Raw genomic sequence first — 19,924 nt, forward strand, 5'->3', positions numbered from 1 at the left:
GGAAACTCCCGAGGTCAGCTGAGGAACGTCAGCGTATATACATTCCAACACTGGGGCCTACAGCTTCTCCTCTCCTTTGGAACCCTCCCTATCGCTGTTTCTAACACCAACAGTGACGAGCTTGTCGTGGCTCAGAGAATCTTCCAACGATACTGTTTTCTGATGGGCTACAAAGGCCTCAAAAACCGATTTATGTACCTACCACATTTCCGTCACATCCTGCCTTATACTACCCTTCCCCACTACTACCAATGCCTGTGCTCTCAGTCCCGGGAACAGCACTCTATTCCTCAACGGCAGTACAAAAACCATTGACCCAGCTTCGCTCCGCCTCAACCCGCCAGAAGAACCTCCTCCTTCCCCCTCCACTGCCCGAGCCTTCCCTCTAGGAGCAGTCATTAGGAATGTCAACTTCACATAGTCGTTGTACACCATACCACTCCAAGCACACTTTATGGTCACCAGTGAACAACTCAACATTGTGAAACAAAAACCACTATTCTCAGCACATACCATCACCAGTGCTAATATATATCTTTGCTTTCCTCAGTTCATCTCAACAGCTGCCTCGTTACATCTTGGAGATTCACCCACGACTTGCAGACACCTAGAAATTACAAACAATGTTCTTCTGCATCTTCCCCCTATTTTTCCAATGGAATGGGATGGGAGGGTCCAAATAGTTTTTTGCCAAACTCTCTCCCTCACGGCTAGTCTAAGCATAGGCCCCGAGTGAGCATGCGTGCTGCTCTGCTTATAGTGCACGCGTGCACATCTCTGTCCCAACTAGGCACAAATAACTTCAAGAGTGCAATGATAACCATTCTCAGTTACTCTAAATAGATGAGTGAGAATGCTAAGCTCACAGTGGTGTATACAGAGTGACTCAGCTAAAGAGACATAATGCTCAACTACTGCCCGATTACAGAACATAACATCTCACAGATCATCTCGATTGACTACTGCCGAAGACGTTGAGCAGGGAATCCGCAAGAAATACTCCTCATAATTTCCATATTGTCATCAACACACGCAGTTGACCATGCACGTATTTTTCATCACTTCGAGTACCACAGGCATGCACCCGTCCCCTCCCTGCGATACACCAAGTGCGGTGCTATATGGTGACCTCTTAGTAATTTCTAATAATGCCATTACCGATTTTTCTGCCGTTTACCATACCATCTTTCCACCACATCTCGCTCACTGAAACCCTCCAGTCAACTATCAAACTTCCCCTCCTTCGATCGGCCAGGAGCTTCCTTCCTTCGACAACAACAACAATACTCAAACTCAACACCTACCCTCTGGAGGAGACACTCGAAATGTATCTCGTAGCATAAGGCAACCAGAATCGATACCAACGAGGCCAGCAATGCGGACCTCCTTCGTATCTTCACCCATCACTATTCGCTACATTCCTCCCGTCCCTCCGAATACCAAAATACCAACATGATGGTGACACCAGCAGTGTCACCATCCCAATGTTACATACAACAAAATACATACGGAATCAGCTCCGCACTCCCCGACGGTGACCTCCTATCCCAACATCCTTCCCTCCCCCTGAGATCCCCATGGGTCTCTCCCTACGCCGACGATAGTGACTTGACGCCACATCTGGTAGCTGTACGCATCCCCAATGCATAAACGGTTGCCCTCTCTTCAGAGGCGCCGGTAACCACTTGCGTGTACCAATGGGTGGCGGCGGCGGCCCTTTATAACTAATAACCCCACACATAGGAGGAGGGGCCCCATTCGGATACTTGGGGTGCCGAAGTGGATGCTTATAGCGAGGCGGCCCTTCCTCCTCTCCACGATCAACCGGTGACGCGTTAGAGCCCGAAGTCGAACGAGCATCTAGAGGAGGTGGACGGCCAGGGGGTGGTGGAGGCGGCGTTTGGACAACTCCATTCGGCTGTTCCTTCTTCATAGCGGGTGTCGTGATGGCATCAGCAGAACCTTCTTTGTTCTCACTGGTCGCCTCCTCATATTCTGCCTCCACTTCCGTCCTCAGCTTCACGCGCCACGAAATTACCTCCTCTCCTTTATCTTGCCACACCGATGCAGGACTCTCTAAATTCAACGCAGAGAACTCCTCTAAACCAAATTGAGATTTCCTCCTTATCTCCTTGCCGCCACCACCACTCGCTAGCCACCACTTCGTCGTAGTCGCCCTCCTCTGCATAGCAGAAAAAGGGAGCACTGCTGGAGGCGGCTCGGAAGAGTCGTCGGAAGAGGAACTCATCATTCTACCACTTCTGCCATCATATCGGAAGAAGTTCTCAAGAAGTGTTAAAGTGGACGGCGTTTCAACCTCCAAATTAGCCTTCTCCGATGATGCGCATGCGTGCGGAGCCCCTCCTCCACGAGACATACCCATACCACACCTCGACGAACCTCTCCTGATTAGCCTCATATCCCAGATGTGAGGGAAGTACTCATAACACATCTCCGAGAACTCCACTTCAGCCTTCGGTAGAGCCTGGCCGGACAGCATTTTCACCAACCCGGCGAATAGGAAACCACCACTCGCAGTTATCCACGTCACATCAGGCGACAACACCAGGCCGCTTCCCGTGATAAGCTCCGAGAATCTCTCCACGCTCACGCCCCGCTTCAGATGCGCCTTCAAGTCAATGCCGGCACCTCCCTTCTTTGTAGGTTCCCTCAGCAGCTTCAACGTCTCGGCGCAATAAATATCCTTCCGAACGTCGAAGTGAAAATTGATTTTCCACACACAAGCTGGGGGCGGCCGGTCACTTCCATTCGCCCTTCGAACGTCTCCAGGATGCCCAGCCACTTCGCCGTTCTTATTAGAAAATGCCAGACTTAGTTGTAGTATTTTTACGAGGCTCATATTAGTTCTGATAATCTCATAATTTCTCTCCGTATCATTTTTGAACGGACCTAAGCATAAACAACAGCCGCTACCGTCACGTGCCCTTTAATGCCATTACCAGTGGGCCTTGCCACCACCCCCGGGAAGCATCCATCTACTGCTATATAGGGGTACTCCTCCACCAACTTCTCCATCACTCGCAACTCATGTTCAACGTCATTCGCCCAAACCTCCCTAACATAGTAGGAGTCGCACGCCGAGGAGGAGGATGACAGCGACGATTCCAATTCAGTTGTCCACTCGATGGAGCTCGACTCGGAATGTTCTTCTCCTGCCACCTTGGCCATACGCCCTCCCTTGCCACCACAGGGACCTCTTTTGGATGTCTGCGTCGCTCCGCTTGTTTGATTGGAATTTTTCCGAGGCGTATTAGGAGATCGCAGGGGATGTCGTCGCATAGATCAATGTGAAGCGAAATTGTAACTCTAATGTTGACTTCAACCCTACCCACGACTGACTACCCCGAGCAATGAACAGACACATTATCAGTAATCTTGCAATCTTGCATCCACTAGCAATTCCTCAATATCAACAGCAAGCCGTAGCATTCACGTTACTAACGAGAATCGACGCCTGATCTGTTGACCATTAGCGTGGGGGAGACCTAACGTGTAACCAATGAGTTGTATAAAAGATGGTATAGACAACTCTATTAAGTTTGCCATATTAATATCGACGCTGTGCCCCCTTTTATTGACTCTAGTGTCATCATAAGCAGCTCGACGGTCGTCAGCACCTCCAAAACCTCTCCTGACCATCAGAATAGGGGGACGCAACAGCCTTTAATCGATCTCGTCCTCAGTCTAGCAAACCGTCAATCAAGTTCGATTCTCTTCAGTGGACTTAACTGTTAGACTAGCTATGATTTACTACGTAGTTGTCAAGGACTGCGCCCCAGCGTCCGGAAGAAAATAGACAATTCTGCTGAGTGAACATCCTATACGCGTGAGAACCTTTGTAACGCAACTGCAGCGTCTATCTATATAAACAGTTGACGTCGATGTCCGCTCCAGGAGCTCATCAATTCGAAGTTCAATTTACGGATGTAGTTTCTGAAAGAGATCGTATTGGAACTTCAGAATCAGAATCATTGGCGACGTACCCATCGTGCTGGCCTGTAGATAAGCGAGTTGGAAGAGAACCGCATGAGAGATTGCTTCCACACTGTAGCTTCCGGATGCAACATGCAAAGTGTATGCGATCGATAGATGACTCGTGAACGGTTAGCATAGGCGGTTTGTTCTCTCATGCTTCGGGTCATGCATGTCTTCTCAGTCTTTTACCATCGGAGGATCTCAGTGGCCGTTCCCGACTATCAGCAACACAACAGTTTCACTGTGTCTAGAGAGCTAATGCGAATACAGTGATGACCACGTCCATGTTCAAGGATTGGTCCCAGCGTACCTATCAGTGAGCCCACTATGTGTATAAATACATTAATTAATATCGAGATTATATTCTATAACCATGGGTGTATTCTTATACGTTAACCTATTTATTTATTTTTGTTTATATACTATTAGTTCTATTTCTATTAAATACCAGAGGAAGCTATGGCCTACTGTGACGGAGCCATCAGCTGAGGAGTCCCAGTGGCACGTCGCCGAGTGGTGCAATCTGATTTAGATAATACAGCGTCGTCCACCACCACCGTAAGTGGGACCTACCCCGCACCTTTCTCTTGAATTGTAACAGACACTACGTACTTGAAGTTGTCGCTCGCTTCCTGAAAGCGCATTTGTACGGACAACAACGCCCATCAGCAATTGTGACCAGAGCTACTTTATCGTCCGAATGGGCCATGCGCCATTCTAGGGCAGCATGGTAAAATATGCACACGGTCAACTACATGTGTTGAGGACAATATAAAACCTTGAGGGATTTTTCAGAGATTCTCATTGATTCCTGTACATATCTACCGAATTCGTATGTAAACTTCTATAATTAGTGAGCCAACGCCTGAGCTTAGCTGAGGAAAGCGATCACATATTCCAACACTGTTCTTGGGTCGACTACGGCAGAGTGCGGCCTGATGCCTACTTTCAGCTTGGACACTATTTTGAGCCCTATCTGATCTGCCCATTCCTGCGCCTTTTTAGCATCATACTCATCATCAGTCTTGATGGTTGCCTTGAGGACTTGAAGGATCTACAGAAACGCGACTGACGCCCGCAGCCTCAAGTGTCCATGTAGCCTCTACAGCTTACCAAGTCGGTGGTGACGTCCTCCATGCCGACAAACGAAGTGATCTCCTGGACCATAGCAAGAAGGACCAACTGGATGATATCAAATCAACGAGCTCCGTAACGTACACGAAATATTCTGCTTCTGTTCGAGATTAGAAAACGAAGTTGTTCCATGTATGTTATTGGACAATAGACATTCAACAATACTATGGTGGAGTGTTCGGGGTGAACCAGCAAGCGAGTAAAGTTGAATGCCGTTCATTTCAGACTTCGTCGAGGGCTTTGGGCTAACGATCACCAATAGCAATAAGAGAGTATAATAGGGAATATTGGAGCTCCAGAATCCGGTGGAGCCTAGGACTGAACGAAGTCGTCGACTACGACAGAATCGTCCAACTACGGTGCACAATATCAAATTCGACAACCAACGGCCCGAGCTGACCATACGTCCACGTATGGTATGATTTGTTGTGATACGAAGCCACAGGGCTCGCAGCAATTCTCGTTGCATGAGAAAACGAAGACAATAATGTCGTTACGCCACTACTGTCCTACTTGAGGACACAACGAATGGGAAAATACCCACATGTGCAACTATGTGGCACATAGTATGTGCACTAGTTGGTGGAAATTGTGGGAAAATTCCTATTGGTTTCTGTACATTTACACTCAAATTCGTATATAAACTCCTACAATTAGGAATAAAACTCCTGAGCTCAGCTGAGTAAAGCGAACATATACTCCAACACTGCTGTCACCATCGATGTATTGACAAACTGCCAACTCGAAGCATGAGCAGACACATACACGCTTGCCACAGGACAACGACTTCCTTCACCATGTCCAGACATGCTAGAGGACTAACTCCGACCACAGGAGACAACTTGGCTTCCATTCTTCACGAGAACCTTCTCAATGGGTTCTAAGGAGGATACAACAAGTTGGCGATGCCTCCACGCATGAGTGCCACCAAACGGCTTGCCATCAATTCCAAGCCCATGGCAGCTAACAGCCGGGCGCGCGAGAAAATGAAGGGGACAGACCGGCCCTGCTGTCCTACACTGCTTGGAGCTGTTGGACAATTTTGCTGAATTCGGTGTGTTTCGCTCCGTCTGATGTCCATCATTTGTGTTGATCTTTGCTGTTTCCAATAGATGATCCTTAACCTCGAGCTCAGCTTGCAGGTCCGCCAACTTTCTCTCCAGCGTGCTCACTCTCCGCCTCAAACTAGCATTCTCCTCCTGCCAGGAAAAAACCGATCTCGTCGAATTTCATTTTCAAGAAAATTCTCAAGTCGTTTTCAGAATCCAAAAGCTCTCAATATACACTCACCATGACCCTAGCCACTTCCTTAGCATTGTAGTTGTTGCTTGCAGACGCAGTGTCGAGCACCTTACTGCAGGCCTCAATCGGTTCCCCCTGGAGCACAGGCGCTCCTTCCCTTCCTGCAGCTTTCTGAGCTCTACGCGCCACTAGCGCTACCTAGAGCACAACAAGCCTATACACGACAAGGATGGCAACTCAACGATGCCACCCTGGGATCGCCTCTTGCCGCTTCCAGCTGCTCCGTACTTAGTCGCCTCACCTGAACAGGAGCAGATACGCTAAATGACTAATCGGAGAGGGCCCTACCGGGTACGACATTGAAGGCCCTCCCCCTCTCGCCACGACAGTAGATGTTGCCGGAGGCGGTGGTCCCGCCAAGCTGGGAGCAGGTGGTCCTCGAGCAGTGCAAAGCAGCAGGTCCGACAGGGAGTTCATACCTGACAAAACGACCTCTATAGAATGCAGTGCCCCCCAGACTAGTGCCTAGACACCTTGCATTGGAAGCGATGTGATGGACAATCTAGGGGTGTCCTCTGGGGTCTGCAGCCTCTGAGCGTAAGTGTGAAGACCTGAACAACAGCAATCACGTCGCGGACCAGTCTATACACTACCGTTACCTTGAGTGCTTCCCTCAGTAGAGACCCCTCCAGCTAGCAACGCCGCGGTTGAACTGGAAGCCCGCTGAAGAGTGGTGGAAAAGCTCTGAAAGGCTTATTCTCGTCTCGAGAGCTCCTATGTCTGTTACCTGCACTTTGTACATGCCCCCAGTAGCTTGAGGCTGCGGCAAGAAATGCTGCATTAAGAGCGGTGACGGCAGCGAGAACGTCCCGGATGGACCGCCCTGACTCGGCGGGACGTTGACAGCCTTCGGGGCGTAAACCGAAAACTGACAATAGGAACAATGATCACTACGTAATGGTGACACCTCACTCCTCGAGCCTGCCTGTCGTCACCGCTCCCGGTAATCACTTGCTGAGATATGCACTACTACCACACCCAAGCGACCAAAGCCACCCTTACCATTGCAGGCTCCGCTGCCAGCGCTGATGGAACAGCAGCACCTAGTACAGAGCCACGGGCGTTGTACTGAGTTAGACTTGCCCGGGAGGTGGAAGGCGGCAACACCGGAGTGGTTTCGGGGAGCATGGACGAAAATAATAACACTATAAAAGTGACAACAGCTGGCCTCGGCAAAGACAAAAAATGTCGACAAGACGATAGTCAAAGTAATAGTGACAAGAGGTAGCATGCACGTCGATGACTTAGAAAGAGTAGCGCTGGGAAGCCGGGTCGTCAAACCTGAGCAATGGCAAGTCGAACACTACCTTCCATAGGGAAGGTATCCCACTCGCTGCTGGAATATGGCATCCTCGACGTTGATAGGATCGTCAGTATGGACGGCGCCCCCGCGGTGGTCTCTTCCCTAAAGACGAAACAGGATTCAAGCGCGAGGGTCTTCACATAGAGTGGACAGTACTGAGCCTAAGCGGCCCGATTTCGTGTATCAAAACTGCCATCTCTGAAGACTACATTACTCAACTACTGTATTTAGTTCCCCAACACGGAGATAGGTAGTACTAGCAAGACCTTCCCCAAACGGCGTTAACCCCAAACGCCCCCGACTGCGCCCATCATTTCGCAGCCTCTACAGCAAGTGCCACTCACAGCTGTTGCTTACCCTCAGGCTCTCAGCTATCCCCTCAACAACCTCGGCTATCCTTCTCATATCCCGTCGGGTCGACTCCAATTCTCGCTCGAAACGGCTAAGCTGCGTCAACCAGCACTTCAGCACAGCTAACTCCGGTCTTCCGGTCCACCCTACCCGATCAAGGACAGCCGCATAGTGAGCTGTCTCCGCCGCCTTGGTATCTTCCAGTTCCCTCAAGTACTGCCCTTCAGAAGAACCGACCCTAGCCGCACCTGATCGAAGAATAGCCAGCGAATGGTGACTGTCGACTTACCAGCTTTCGATGCCTCTATCTCGGCTTCTAGCGGGTCGAAATCATTATCAGGAACCACCCGCATCACAGAGGCTCTTCCACTGCTGGCATAAGATGCTGAGAAAACAGGTTAATCAAAGTGGAAGTGGCAGTCCCTACCTCGGCGATTGCGGAAAACCGACGCTCTAGTTGGGAAGGACCTGACAAGGGGCTAAGCGGGGGCCAGCAGTCCCAGGAGCAGTGTGGAAAAATATGCACATGCTCAGCTGCATGTGTGAAAATTTCGAGGGAATTCTTATTGGTTTCTGTGCACTTCTCCTCTAATTCGTATATAAACTCCTATAATCAGTGAGGAAACTCCTGAGCTGAAGAGAGCGACCATATATCCCAACACTCCGAGAGAGCGTGTACATCAGCAGTATTAATGGAGTTTCACCCACTATATGAAAAACACTAGTGAGAAACATATCTCACGAATATCGCGTTTTTCACAGAGTTTTACGCCACTTCGCGTAAAACGGGTGTAACTAGGCACATACGCTGCTGAGATGCGAAACTTTTCGAACTGTCTGCCGGGTACCACACTGGTTGATACCAGGGCTCAGGCACTAACTGAACCTGCAGCTATACCCTTATACCGGCTATTACTCGCCTGGTCGAAGGGGTGCTGTGCAAGAAGAAAAAAAGAAAAAGAAAAAGAAAAAGAAAAAGAAAAAGAAAAAGAAAAAGAAAAAGAAAAAGAAAAAGAAAAAGAAAAAGAAATAAAAAGAAAAAGAAATAAAAAGAAAAAGAAAAAGAAAAAGAAATAAAAAGAAATAAAAAGAAAAAGATGCGAACCCCACAACGGTTTCAAACTATGTTTCCTCCCAGTGCTATAGCAGGCAGCTGTAGGAATTTCCCACAGGCAGAAGATGCTATCACTAATGCCTTACATCTCAGGATTGACCAGCTCGGGAAACAGGCAGCTGCAAAACTCATCAAATGAAATCTTCCCTTCACCATCAGCGTCAATAGTACTGAGGAAAACAAGCTACTACTACAGAGCGGCTACAACCTACCGGAAGAGACGCAGAATGCTGTGAGTCGGCATGCCCAGCCTGAAGTGGCGATTCAGCATGTGCTCGAACTCAGTAATGTCAATGACACCCGAACCATCCTCGTCCATAGTCGCGAATACCTGTTCACACTCTCATGCTGAAACCATCTAACACTACGACTAACCTCGTAAAGTCGATCTCGCGTTATTCGCCTTCTTGAGAGCCTCTGCTGGATCTTGTCAATGATGAGGAGCTTGTCGCTAACCCGTATGCCATCACCAGGTCCCCTGCTCATAGCTGGACCTACCGGTCGGTCCAGACATCCCAAAAAGTTGACCCGACGATGTTCAACGGCAGGGCCATATAGGACGCGCCGACTATGATGAGCAAGGCTGAGATGGCCCGGCCTAACGACCATAATTTCATGGCGCGTGACGCTGTTGCCAGCCAGTACCTCCATCAGTTGCCGGAGCCGTATCACCATATCCCACAGTGCCTGGCATGATAATCGAACCGAGGTCATTAGGGCGAGCGAGATCTCACTGATGGTGACTATAGAAAACCACATGGCATGAGGCAGAGAGGCGAAGGCAGCAGCAGGCCGGGCTGTGTCGGGCAAGGTAACGTCCTCCACCCAGTATATGATCGAGGCAAACCATGTTACCAGGAATATCAACATCAGCATGGGCACCTGAGGAGAGGGAAAGTTGGGCGCGCGCTTTTCTCAACCGCCACAGATTAGTTTGCTCGTTTCCTTTCAAAGGAATATTGAAAACCTCATGGCTGGTTGCACAAGAGCCGAAATAGAATCTTCTTATCGAGCTGGGAAGGCCTACCCTGAGAGCGTCCATGCTGAGGGACAGGCTGATGACCAGAAGTCGCCAGCCAGTGCTGTAACGCGTCAGTTTCAGCATTCGCATAGCCGGCACTGATCAAGGGGTAACTCTATATACACACAGAAGGACTCACAAGGTAGAGGATGAGCTTGACGATCTCATTATCGGCCCTGTCGATGCCCACCCACACTGGGACGTACGGCAATACGACGATCATGTCCAGCGCGTTGTATCTGGCTCTGATCGCTTCTACCAAGGAACCCGCAGTCTTTCACTACGGTTCCCACAGGGCTCGGAGGAGATGAGGAGACGTCGCCAAGCGCAGCTGAGTAGCACAGAAAGTCAGTTCCATAACCACAACCGTCGGAGTGTTCACTATATTCTTTCTGAATTTCAATAGTGCTCCCAGGATTGAGTTCCACATGTGAGATCCAATCCTGGGAGCGCTTCTGGAGCTCCGGAGGGGTCTAGTGAACACCACGTCGAGTGCTTGGCACTCACCACTATCTCCAAGAGGAAGATAACGTTGAAGACTGTCTCGGCAACCTCCAAGCCATCCCGAGTGTCGTAGGCCAACGTATCGGGAACAGGTAAAGTGACCAGCACCTGAACAGTGTATAGTATTGCATATAAAACGGGAGCACTCATTTTCCAAGAACTCAGAGGAACTAAGCCCGACCTAGTCCGGCAACAGGAATCACCAACACCGACGCGCCATACGACAAGTCGTACCGAAGTTATAACGCTGATGACAATAAGGATGTTGTACAGGCGGTAGACATTGAGGGTTATCCAGTGCAAGGAGGGCTCCTCTAGATGGGCATACACCATGTGGCGAGCACCTAAGCACCCCTTCTGGTTACAGTCCAAGGCCGGCACCGCCTCACTAGACTTGATAGGTAGGGTAAGCCCCTGCAGCCTCTGTAACCTCCTAGAAGCCCTCTTCTCCTCAGCGGCGCCCTCCTCACTAGAAGGCCCATCTAAGCACTCCTACATCACACAAGATTCGGCGTCTCCACCCCCTACCTATAGTCGAGTTCACTGCCCGCTCAGGAGGCCTCTTACAAGCCGACACCCTTACACCGCTGCCTCGCAGTCGCGATGGAGCGTGAGACGATCTTCTACTCGAATCAATGTTCACAGCCCTTTATGCAGAAGACTGTAGCCATGCATTAGCAATCGCTGAACCTCAATTTCGTGGCGCGTGAAAAAACCACCAGCACAACAGTACTCTCGATAAAAGTCATACCGGCACATCGTTGTTGATAAGAATAGGACCGCCCAAACGGCGTGTTTTAGACAGAGGAGCGTCCCGAGGTTCAGCTTGGATCCTATGGGTTGAAAGATACCTACAAGATGCCCTCACTTCCCCATAGTTCAGTGCTTGTCAATTTGATATGCAAATGTGCAAAATTTGTGCTATTTCCCGAGATTAATAAGAATCGCTCTGAGACTGAATCGCATGAACAATGGAGTTTCACCCTAGTGATATGAAAAATACTACTGAAAAATACATTTCACGACAACTCCGTATCACCGCGAATATCGTGTTTTACAGAGTATTACGCCACTTCGCGTAAATCGGGTGAAACCCTATTGTAAACACTACTATGAACATATTATGAAAGTAAACTTCCGAGACTGCAATAGCGACCAGTTGTTCACTATCATTAATATGGAAAAAAAACATTCCACCCCAGCACGCTCGCATGGTTGATCAATCAAAACCAAACAGGAACACCCTCTTCCACCCAAAGCCCATGCATAGTGCTTACTATACGGTATGAAACACCAATCCATATTAGCACGATCGTCACATATTCTACTACATACCCCTATTATAGACACTTACTTCAACCGTGGGTCGATTTTTGTTATACCATCTCGCGTCCTGGCAAAGTGCCATCGTTTCTTCCCGAGAAAGTCCACGAGGCATTCCTCCGAGCGACTGTCGGACATACCTCGTAAAGTAGTCTCATGCCGCAGCATAGTGCGAGTCTTGCCAGGATGGACAAGATGCCTCCAATTCTGCAGCACCGTCCCTTCACAGCCGGGATACCTACCCAACCCTCGTAGGTCGACCCAACCACAAACATTATTATTATTCCCTCAGTGTTGGAATATATGTTCCCTTTTCTCAACTGTTCTCAAGAGTTTCCTCACCAATTATAGAAGAGTTTATATACGAGTTACGATAGAAATGTACAGAAACCAGTGAAAACTTCCACATGTAGTTGACGATGTGCCTATTCCCACCCTGCCACCACTACTACTACCGTGTTGAGTCGTAAGGAAGGTCCTCTCTAAGATGGCGTATCGGCAGTGCGCCCGACCGCCTGTCCGGCACCCGGTCAATGGGGGTCGTCTCCTACAACGCCGCACCATCCTACTGCCTTCTACCTCCCCTCCAGACTCACCTGCCGCCCGTCATTTCGGTCCTCCCGAATACTGTTCTCTTTTATACGATCAAAGCTAACAGCCGATCGCTGATGATACCGTCGCCAGCAAGGGCTCTAAAGGCACCCCCATGAGGACCCCTCAAAAGCTATCGACGAACCTTCCCCAGCTCGGCTACGTCCGAACGCAAGTTGGTTTGCCAATGCACCTGAACCGCGATGAAAGCATCCCTTCATGAGCCGTATCGGGTAGTAGGGTACATAAGTATAATAGAGTAGTATACATTCACATGACAAGACAGCTCTAGGGTTCCTACTGAGTCCTTAGGGGTGAACCTGTTGGCCGCCACACTGCCGACCATCGACCAACAGTCAGCTATGTTGCCGTATTTGCAATCCTTATATTGCTCATCAATATGAAGGCTCTCCTCCGGCACCGAGAGGTCCCAGGTTCGATCCCTGCACCGAACACTATCACAATCGCCCTTCTTACCAGAGATAGACCTCCTGCTACAACCTAGCATAGTCGGGGCTCGCTCTGGCGACACAAACCGACCCAAAGGGCGTCTGAGGAGCCGCCTCATAATACTCTCAAAACCTTCCCAAGACCACCTGGTCTGCCGTAGTGTCAACTGCCAGTCAACGAGAGGTCGATCGCCGCACATCCAAAGGCCGCTACCGGAATGAGCACTGTAATCATTAGCATTCCGCGAGGCGTATCTACAGCGCCGCCATTTTGACCTCACACACAGCAAGTGCCCTCACGCCTTCCCTCGCAGTGTGTCGAGCTTCACTTCTAGAGGAGCTGATTGAGACATGCCAAATCGACTGCTACTCCCCACAGAAGATCCACCATTTTCGATTGACAAACACGGACAGAAAATAGGACGGAAATATCGCAGAAAATAGCAATACCACTCCTCAGCTACTTCCCAATCATCCTCTCCTACTCTCTCCACACTAACGTTATATAGAACTCTCACTGATGACGATGATTCCCATCAACCTAATAATGGGGGAACCATGAGGGACTGCAGACCCTGCTGTTATCACGATCAGTCTTCCAGCTCTTCCCCTGCTCCACTAGAGCTCGCTGCTCGCACATACAGGACGTTGTTACACCTGATAGGATGGACGAGCCCTTTTATATCGAGCCTGGACAGATAGCAACTTCAACAGCGGAGAGGATGTCACTCGACGGGCTGTGCAGGAGTATAGAAGTGCCCAAACAAAAATGTGCTTTGCTGAATAACTTTTTGTGCAAGTCGAATATTCAGAAAAATCATATACCGATCGAAAGCTCTTGTGAAGGACTTTCAGATGGTGTCAGAGTTTTTCCCTTTTTCTTGAGACACCCTGTATGTTCGCTTTCGCCGGCGGAGCTCAGAAGCCTCCAAAATTCACACATGAAATCGGGCGAGAATTGATTAAAACCAATAACAACTACCCGAAACTTTCTCAAAGTTTCACATCGTCACCAACCCCGTAAATCCCCCCCCACACTGCTGACGGGTGAGACCACCGAGACAAACTCAGTACCGAAATGGTTCAACCTATTACCGTATAAGAACGTCTCCGAGGGCTCCTTTGAAGTTACCACTCTGAAATTAAGAGATATAATAGCAGCTGTGATGATGCATATACTACCTGCCACTCTTCACAGTGGTCCAGTCTGAGATTCATGAAAGTATCAACACTCTGTAAGCGGCCCTTCAGCTCGAGTGTTGCCCACTTCAGACGAACCAGTACCTGACCTCGATCGTATCTTACCCGCTCAACCTCAGGATTCCTCAATATCTACCTCCTGTCCAGTGAGGTCATTGAGGAAAGGTTGGGGATTCACCGGAACGACCGACATTACCAAGAAGAGACGCCTACCGACCAACGCAAGGTCAATCTCCCTCACCATCCTACCCATAACACGACACCAATTATGGCTTATAGTAACCTATGAGGTTTATAGAGAAGTCGAATCGGCCAATCTCACTAGGACGGACATGCTGAATACAGAAATGTGCCAAGCCTCGCTAGCAACGCCCCGCCCTCCTAGAGGGCGCACCAATGATGTTGATAGAATGAATTGTCAATGGTACAGTACGTGGTCCACGAAGATCTCAGCCAAGCTGAGCTTGTAGGGCGGCCAGCTGGTCTGCCTCCTCATCTGTTAGGCCATCTGACACAAATAGTATAATCAAAGCCAATAACTCCACTATACATGAGCCTAATTCCCAGCTATCCCATACCACACCATCTCGAACTATGGCCAAATTGATACGGACCACCCTATACTCCTACCATTCCGCTGAGCCCTCGAAGACTCTGCCGTTGATTGGTGCGCTTCGACAGGCACCGAGGGCACGGCAACATCCGGCTGGGCCACGACTCCTCCGGAAGGGACGTGCGCCGCCTAATATGAAATCAAATCACAGCGAGGTACAAGCATCAAGCCTACATCGACCATCTTGGCCTCTAGCTCCTGCGCCTCTATTTCGTCCAATTCGTTGAGGAGCTCCTCATCGTCCATCACAGTGTTACCACCGGCGAGCACCTAGCATCATAAGGTCCCCAGCCTGTGGAGTAAAGGACGTAGTCGGCAATACGTTGGCAACTTCATTTTGCATGTCCTGCATTTCCTGCATGTCGTCCATGAGGACGTCAATCTGGAATCAACACAGTGACGAATACACTACAGCCAGGCCCCCCTGTCCAAGACGTACATTGTCAATATTGAGCTGTTGGTTCATAACCTTCTGAGCTGACACGCCCGTGGCCAGGGCCGACACTGCCACCGCTGTAGTCTGACTCGACTCCAAGGACAGAATTTGCTGCTCTAATGTCATCCCTACAAGGCGCCACAAAACAGCATCAATTCTCTTGGTCTAATGCGGCCCTTGGAACTCACGTGAATTCATCAGAGTTGTCAGTTCAGTCTCGAGCATCTTCTTCCGCTTCAGAGCCATCAAGGCACCCCGCTTGTCCTTGGCCGCGGCTCGAGTCCCTGAGGGCCCCATATAGTCGATGAACGTTCCCAACGGGTAAGTGGATAGTCCCACGTGCGTCTTGCTCCTGCAATGCCATTTTCTTCTCAATGAGCTGCTCCCTCTTTTCCAAAGTGGCTATGGCCTCTTTGTTCTTCATGATAGCATCGGGAAGATTCTGACAAGAGTCCCAGCTCAACCAGCAAGGATTCACCCAAGAGGCCCGAGGGTACTTTGGACGGAGGGGCCTGCTGGGCCTGCTGCTCCTTCTTCTTAGAGCTCCCGAAGAAGAGTCGCATAGTCGGAAGAAAACTTTGGGTGATTTGCAACAACCTGACCACGCAGGTTCGATCCCCACAGATGACATCTCGCACATCCACATGCAGCTGGAGTGGTGCCCAAATATGCCGCTAATCCATCCGAGCAGCAAGCACCTCGATTCAACTATTCAAATTCTCTGAGGTGATCAAACCCTCCAAGAACCGGAGATTAATCATCGCATAGTCTCTGCCGCACCAAGCTAAGTCTCGTCCATCTATTACCTGCTCCCGGTCTCCTCACTTGAAATTTCACTAAGCGCAGTTAGCGCTAGCCCTGGTAATCGATTATTTTTGAAGATCCGTCTCTGTGGCACTGATTGGGAATCTCGTCACTGTCGTGGCGCCCCATTGAGCAGTTTCAGTTTTCCTCGACATGGGGTTCCTCCAACGGCAAGTGGATAAGCTCCCTAAGGCGCGTGCTGGGCCTATCCTCTTCGGGTCAATGATAGTAGGAGCTCTGACCGTCATGGTAGCTGTTAACTATGAGAAGGATACTACTAGACTGGTAGTAGACTCAATTCAATTAAAGAGTTACATGCTACATCTGAGCGTATCACTCATCAGTATCAATGGTATACGAGACTGGTAGTGGACTAAGTCTCGCCGCGATACCATGGACGGTCTAGCAGTAGTCGTCCTTAGTTCTCCACTTTTTGAAACGAGTAGACGTCGAAGTCAGAGGGACTCAGTGTGGCCCCGTGCTCAACTCTGTGCTAGAATGACTAGGCATTCCTAGCCGAACGCTATATGTGCGCTTATGGGTTGTCACGGTGAGGATTAAGCATTGTATGATGCCTCTGGGATGCTTCTCGAACTGCTTCCCTCTATATAGTAGTTGTATGTATATCACTGGAGTTCCGTGATGTAAAAAAACATATTTCACGACTACTACATATCACCGCGAATATCGCGTTTTTCACATCGAGTATCACGCCACTTCACGTATAACGAATGAAACTCCATTATATTATTGTTATATCGTTATACATAGAATATTGAGCCCAACACAGGTATAGACAATTTTCCAATATCATTCGGAGATTTTCTCCATAGTTTCTCATATCATTTTAACGCATCACGAGCCTCCATAGAAGTCGCGTGTCTCGTCGAACCCTTAGTAAGACAGTGGAAGTCAGCAGTTTTCGTGTGGAGAGGATCGATGTTGAGCTTATGTGGTGGTTTATCGCTCAAGTCGGAATCGAAATGTTCGCAAAAAAAACGACAATTACTGTCATTGATAGAGTAAATGGTGTAGGAAGTTGGTAAGGTTCGCCTACACAGGGTCATTTAATGAGGTCTGCCTACCTTGGTCGTATGTATTCTCTTTTCAGCGTGCTTTTAATGGCGTAGTGCGGGACATGGAGCGTATCCGAGCCAAGATAGAAAGGGGAGAAGTGTAGTCGGCTGGGCCGTATGATGTGTTTCATGCGATATTGACAGATTTTTGTTCTACCTTACAGTGGGGGCTCGTGCCAACCTCGGGTGGGCTCTTATCTGGATGGCTTGTTCCTGAGTTCCTATAAAGTTTGTGTCAATGCATGCACGACCGGGCTACTACCCTAACTAGCCATACACTTTTGTACTTTGAGTATTGGGATGGCTCCCGGTACCTCCCATTTGAGCCGGCTATACAGAGGTAGTAATCTGGCAAGGCATAGTAGTAGTAGTAGTAGTAGTAGTAGTAGTAGTAGTAGTAGTAGGAAGGGTCCTAATGAGACTGCATGTGGAGTACTATGGGAATCATTTAGGCATATACAACGACACTACTACAGTAAACGGGCATTGGATGAGGGGAGTGATAGGGGCGAGGAAGAACTCACTCTGAGTAAGATCAGTGTAGAGGAGGGGTAGGGGAATCCGCGATCGGGAGCTTCTCGTTCAGAAAGGGCATCCCGCAGAAGCACACGAAGGGAATTGCAGTTCCAGCACAACTCCAGTCTTTATGTTATCCAGGCCTTTGACAGGATCGAGTGAGCGCCCCGTGGCTCAGTTTTTGGGAGGCTCACTTCGTCCCGACGGTAGATTTGGCTTGGCCGTGCAGAGGAACTTACGCACTGGGTTTTGCCGACATGTCCGAGTAGGGCCTAGGCTGCTGGGGGGCTCTAGGAAAAGGGTGCCGAAGGAGCCGCCTGGGAAACCTGGGGGCGATTTAGGGCTATCCGAAGAGCCCAGTGGGTCAAGAGAGACGCGCGACCGTTCACCAGGTGTGTCTGTGATGGAGAAGAAGTGAGTACAAAGGGCGTGTGGTTTGCGGCGATGGGCATGGGTAGGTTTGAGTACCTAGGCGACGATGGTCAGTGGCAGGAGTTCGAAAGGGCACAGCAAGAGGAGCTGCGGGCTCTGCATGAGCTTCGCCCGATACCGAGGCGCTTCTTCTTCTCTACCTCCTCTAACGTGTACGTCATGGACAACTTCCATCTTGTGGATAACGCCCTGTCGAGGGACTCGACAAGACTGATGGGATGTGGAACGGTAGTGATATGGGTTGAGGTGGTTAGGTGTGCAGTTCGTGTAGTTGAGTAGGTAGAGCGCACGCATGTAGACCTGTAGGCAAAGGTTCGATCCCTCCTTGAGTCGTTATGTCTGTATTGTAGCCTTTCCAAGGTCCAACTTAATCTACACTCCCTACGCACTCGTCCCGTGAGATGCACATCACCCCAGCCAGCCATTGAGGCACAGGAGCCCACTGCTGTAGAGGACATCGTAGGCTGTAAGGTCGAATCACCTGCCGCATTCTTCCATATTGGCCTCGAACGTAATTAGGAGCTCCCAGTACCACACGCCTCTGCACTCTGGTGGTTTTAGGCACATCTAGCTCCTCGGTGCTTTCTCGAGCTCGCAAGTTACTGTCTAAGATTCGACTGGGGCCTCGAAGTCAGCCAACTACTCCTGATGTGCCTCGTGCTCGGCCGCGGCACTCTTTGGTATATGACACAGGAGGCAACAGGGCACTTTGTGCCCTCAGAATTCTGCTCTTACGTGCGCCTCGGACGGCCAGACCCAACGTAAAGTGCCTTTCTTTTCGTACAAGACATCCCATGGTAAAGTGGCCTATGATGAACGCGTCCAGAAGGAGCTGAGGAAACAATTCGACCTGCCGAAGGACAAGCGCCCTTCGACGGTTGTTTTCCGGTGGGGTCCCGCCCGGGTCGATCTCGGTTGAGCTGATTGGTTCCTCAGGGCTGGAGGGAGAAGGTATCGGCTGGAGGGGTTCAATGTGTGTGAGGCGGGGGGCTGCCGTCAGGTCAGCGGAGCAACAGGCCACTCTAGGGCAGTAGGCTGGAGCATTCACTGACTACTGTGTACCTCCTGGCTTTCAAGGTCTACGTGGCCTTCCTGCCGGTGTATAGTATTGGTACTATCTCGCCTAAGATGGAAGGCATTGAGAACCCTTTATTACGAGCCTTTGAGGAGGAGAGTCGAGGGTCTGAGGGTGAGTCTATGTGCTCATCTAGGGCAGCATGTTCTTATGGCTAGGTTTGATACGATGGCTTGAAGTCAATCGATTGAGTATAATGGGAGTAGAGGAGTCGGCGGGTCCACAAGGCGGAACTACCAACGAGAAGGGCGTCGGCATCCCCCACAGTAGCGACGACACCAGGCGGCTTTACGACAGGGGACTGACCTTAGGCACCTTCGGAGTGGTCAGACTGCCTGACTGCTTGGACACGATGCCTCAGACCAGCCAGGATGGGTTGCCTCCAGTGGAGGTAGAGGATGTCACAGTGAGGTGAATAGGGGAGTTACCTGCTGTGTAGAGCCTCTTTTGGGTAGACTCAAGGGCCTCGGGAAGATCATAAGAAATGCCCGAGAGGGCACTGGGGCCAGCATCGACGATCTCAACTGTCGAGTGTGTGGGAAGGACTTGGAGGAGGCCGACGATGGCCTCGAACTGGACATCTGCCACCACAAGTTCCACAGGTCGGACACGCCCATGGTGCTAGCAGGGATTATCATGGCCTATAGGTTGTGTTTGAGCCGTTGGTTCGGAGAGAAGGGCCGC

The 19,924-nt window shown here is 50.0% G+C and overlaps 8 protein-coding genes across 8 annotated transcripts in view; 1 reads left to right on the top strand and 7 right to left on the bottom strand.

Moving 5' to 3' along the window:
• Pmar_PMAR020228 (hypothetical protein) overlaps window positions 1-399 on the bottom strand; it is a gene marked incomplete at both ends in the record, with an annotated part of 735 nt that extends 336 nt beyond the window's left edge. The window contains 3 exons of the mRNA XM_002767008.1: window positions 1-18; window positions 108-198; window positions 250-399. Of these exons, the coding sequence (XP_002767054.1) occupies window positions 1-18; window positions 108-198; window positions 250-399 (259 nt within the window). The remainder of the gene's footprint in view (window positions 19-107; window positions 199-249) is intronic.
• Window positions 400-1,293: 894 nt separating this feature from the next.
• Pmar_PMAR020229 (ccr4-associated factor, putative) lies at window positions 1,294-3,036 on the bottom strand (the record flags this gene model as incomplete). Its single annotated transcript, XM_002767009.1, has 3 exons — window positions 1,294-1,394; window positions 1,738-2,910; window positions 2,961-3,036. The coding sequence occupies 3 exons, from the start codon at window positions 3,034-3,036 to the stop codon at window positions 1,294-1,296; spliced, it is 1,350 nt and encodes a 449-aa protein (XP_002767055.1).
• Window positions 3,037-4,565: 1,529 nt separating this feature from the next.
• On the bottom strand, window positions 4,566-5,163 carry Pmar_PMAR020230 (dynein light chain tctex1, putative; the record flags this gene model as incomplete). The annotated part of the gene is made up of 3 exons (XM_002767010.1): window positions 4,566-4,628; window positions 4,943-5,050; window positions 5,110-5,163. The coding sequence occupies 3 exons, from the start codon at window positions 5,161-5,163 to the stop codon at window positions 4,566-4,568; spliced, it is 225 nt and encodes a 74-aa protein (XP_002767056.1).
• An 847-nt stretch (window positions 5,164-6,010) lies between these two features.
• On the bottom strand, window positions 6,011-7,560 carry Pmar_PMAR020231 (hypothetical protein; the record flags this gene model as incomplete). The annotated part of the gene is made up of 9 exons (XM_002767011.1): window positions 6,011-6,093; window positions 6,149-6,329; window positions 6,421-6,570; window positions 6,615-6,673; window positions 6,721-6,851; window positions 6,932-6,983; window positions 7,032-7,095; window positions 7,160-7,300; window positions 7,435-7,560. The coding sequence occupies 9 exons, from the start codon at window positions 7,558-7,560 to the stop codon at window positions 6,011-6,013; spliced, it is 987 nt and encodes a 328-aa protein (XP_002767057.1).
• Window positions 7,561-7,676: 116 nt separating this feature from the next.
• On the bottom strand, window positions 7,677-13,441 carry Pmar_PMAR020232 (potassium channel, putative; the record flags this gene model as incomplete). The annotated part of the gene is made up of 22 exons (XM_002767012.1): window positions 7,677-7,713; window positions 7,740-7,837; window positions 8,093-8,182; window positions 8,237-8,334; window positions 8,376-8,471; window positions 8,514-8,554; window positions 9,287-9,370; window positions 9,413-9,531; window positions 9,576-9,678; window positions 9,729-9,798; window positions 9,846-9,887; window positions 9,935-10,082; window positions 10,228-10,319; window positions 10,604-10,694; window positions 10,729-10,833; window positions 10,960-11,207; window positions 12,189-12,286; window positions 12,504-12,595; window positions 12,645-12,740; window positions 12,941-13,082; window positions 13,236-13,343; window positions 13,389-13,441. The coding sequence occupies 22 exons, from the start codon at window positions 13,439-13,441 to the stop codon at window positions 7,677-7,679; spliced, it is 2,151 nt and encodes a 716-aa protein (XP_002767058.1).
• Window positions 13,442-13,678: 237 nt separating this feature from the next.
• On the bottom strand, window positions 13,679-14,481 carry Pmar_PMAR020233 (small nuclear ribonucleoprotein F, putative; the record flags this gene model as incomplete). The annotated part of the gene is made up of 4 exons (XM_002767013.1): window positions 13,679-13,745; window positions 14,184-14,224; window positions 14,271-14,372; window positions 14,425-14,481. The coding sequence occupies 4 exons, from the start codon at window positions 14,479-14,481 to the stop codon at window positions 13,679-13,681; spliced, it is 267 nt and encodes an 88-aa protein (XP_002767059.1).
• Window positions 14,482-14,737: 256 nt separating this feature from the next.
• On the bottom strand, window positions 14,738-15,900 carry Pmar_PMAR020234 (vacuolar sorting protein snf7, putative; the record flags this gene model as incomplete). The annotated part of the gene is made up of 8 exons (XM_002767014.1): window positions 14,738-14,796; window positions 14,919-15,030; window positions 15,076-15,171; window positions 15,224-15,283; window positions 15,341-15,465; window positions 15,526-15,621; window positions 15,677-15,779; window positions 15,835-15,900. 8 exons carry the CDS (start codon window positions 15,898-15,900, stop codon window positions 14,738-14,740), a joined length of 717 nt encoding a protein of 238 aa, XP_002767060.1.
• A 394-nt stretch (window positions 15,901-16,294) lies between these two features.
• Window positions 16,295-17,321, top strand: Pmar_PMAR020235 (hypothetical protein; the record flags this gene model as incomplete). Its single annotated transcript, XM_002767015.1, has 2 exons — window positions 16,295-16,426; window positions 17,253-17,321. The coding sequence occupies 2 exons, from the start codon at window positions 16,295-16,297 to the stop codon at window positions 17,319-17,321; spliced, it is 201 nt and encodes a 66-aa protein (XP_002767061.1).
• Between the last annotated feature and the right edge of the window lie 2,603 nt (window positions 17,322-19,924).

This window comes from Perkinsus marinus, assembly GCF_000006405.1.
Source record: "Perkinsus marinus ATCC 50983 genomic scaffold scf_1104296971228, whole genome shotgun sequence".
Taxonomy (NCBI): domain Eukaryota; phylum Perkinsozoa; order Perkinsida; family Perkinsidae; genus Perkinsus; species Perkinsus marinus.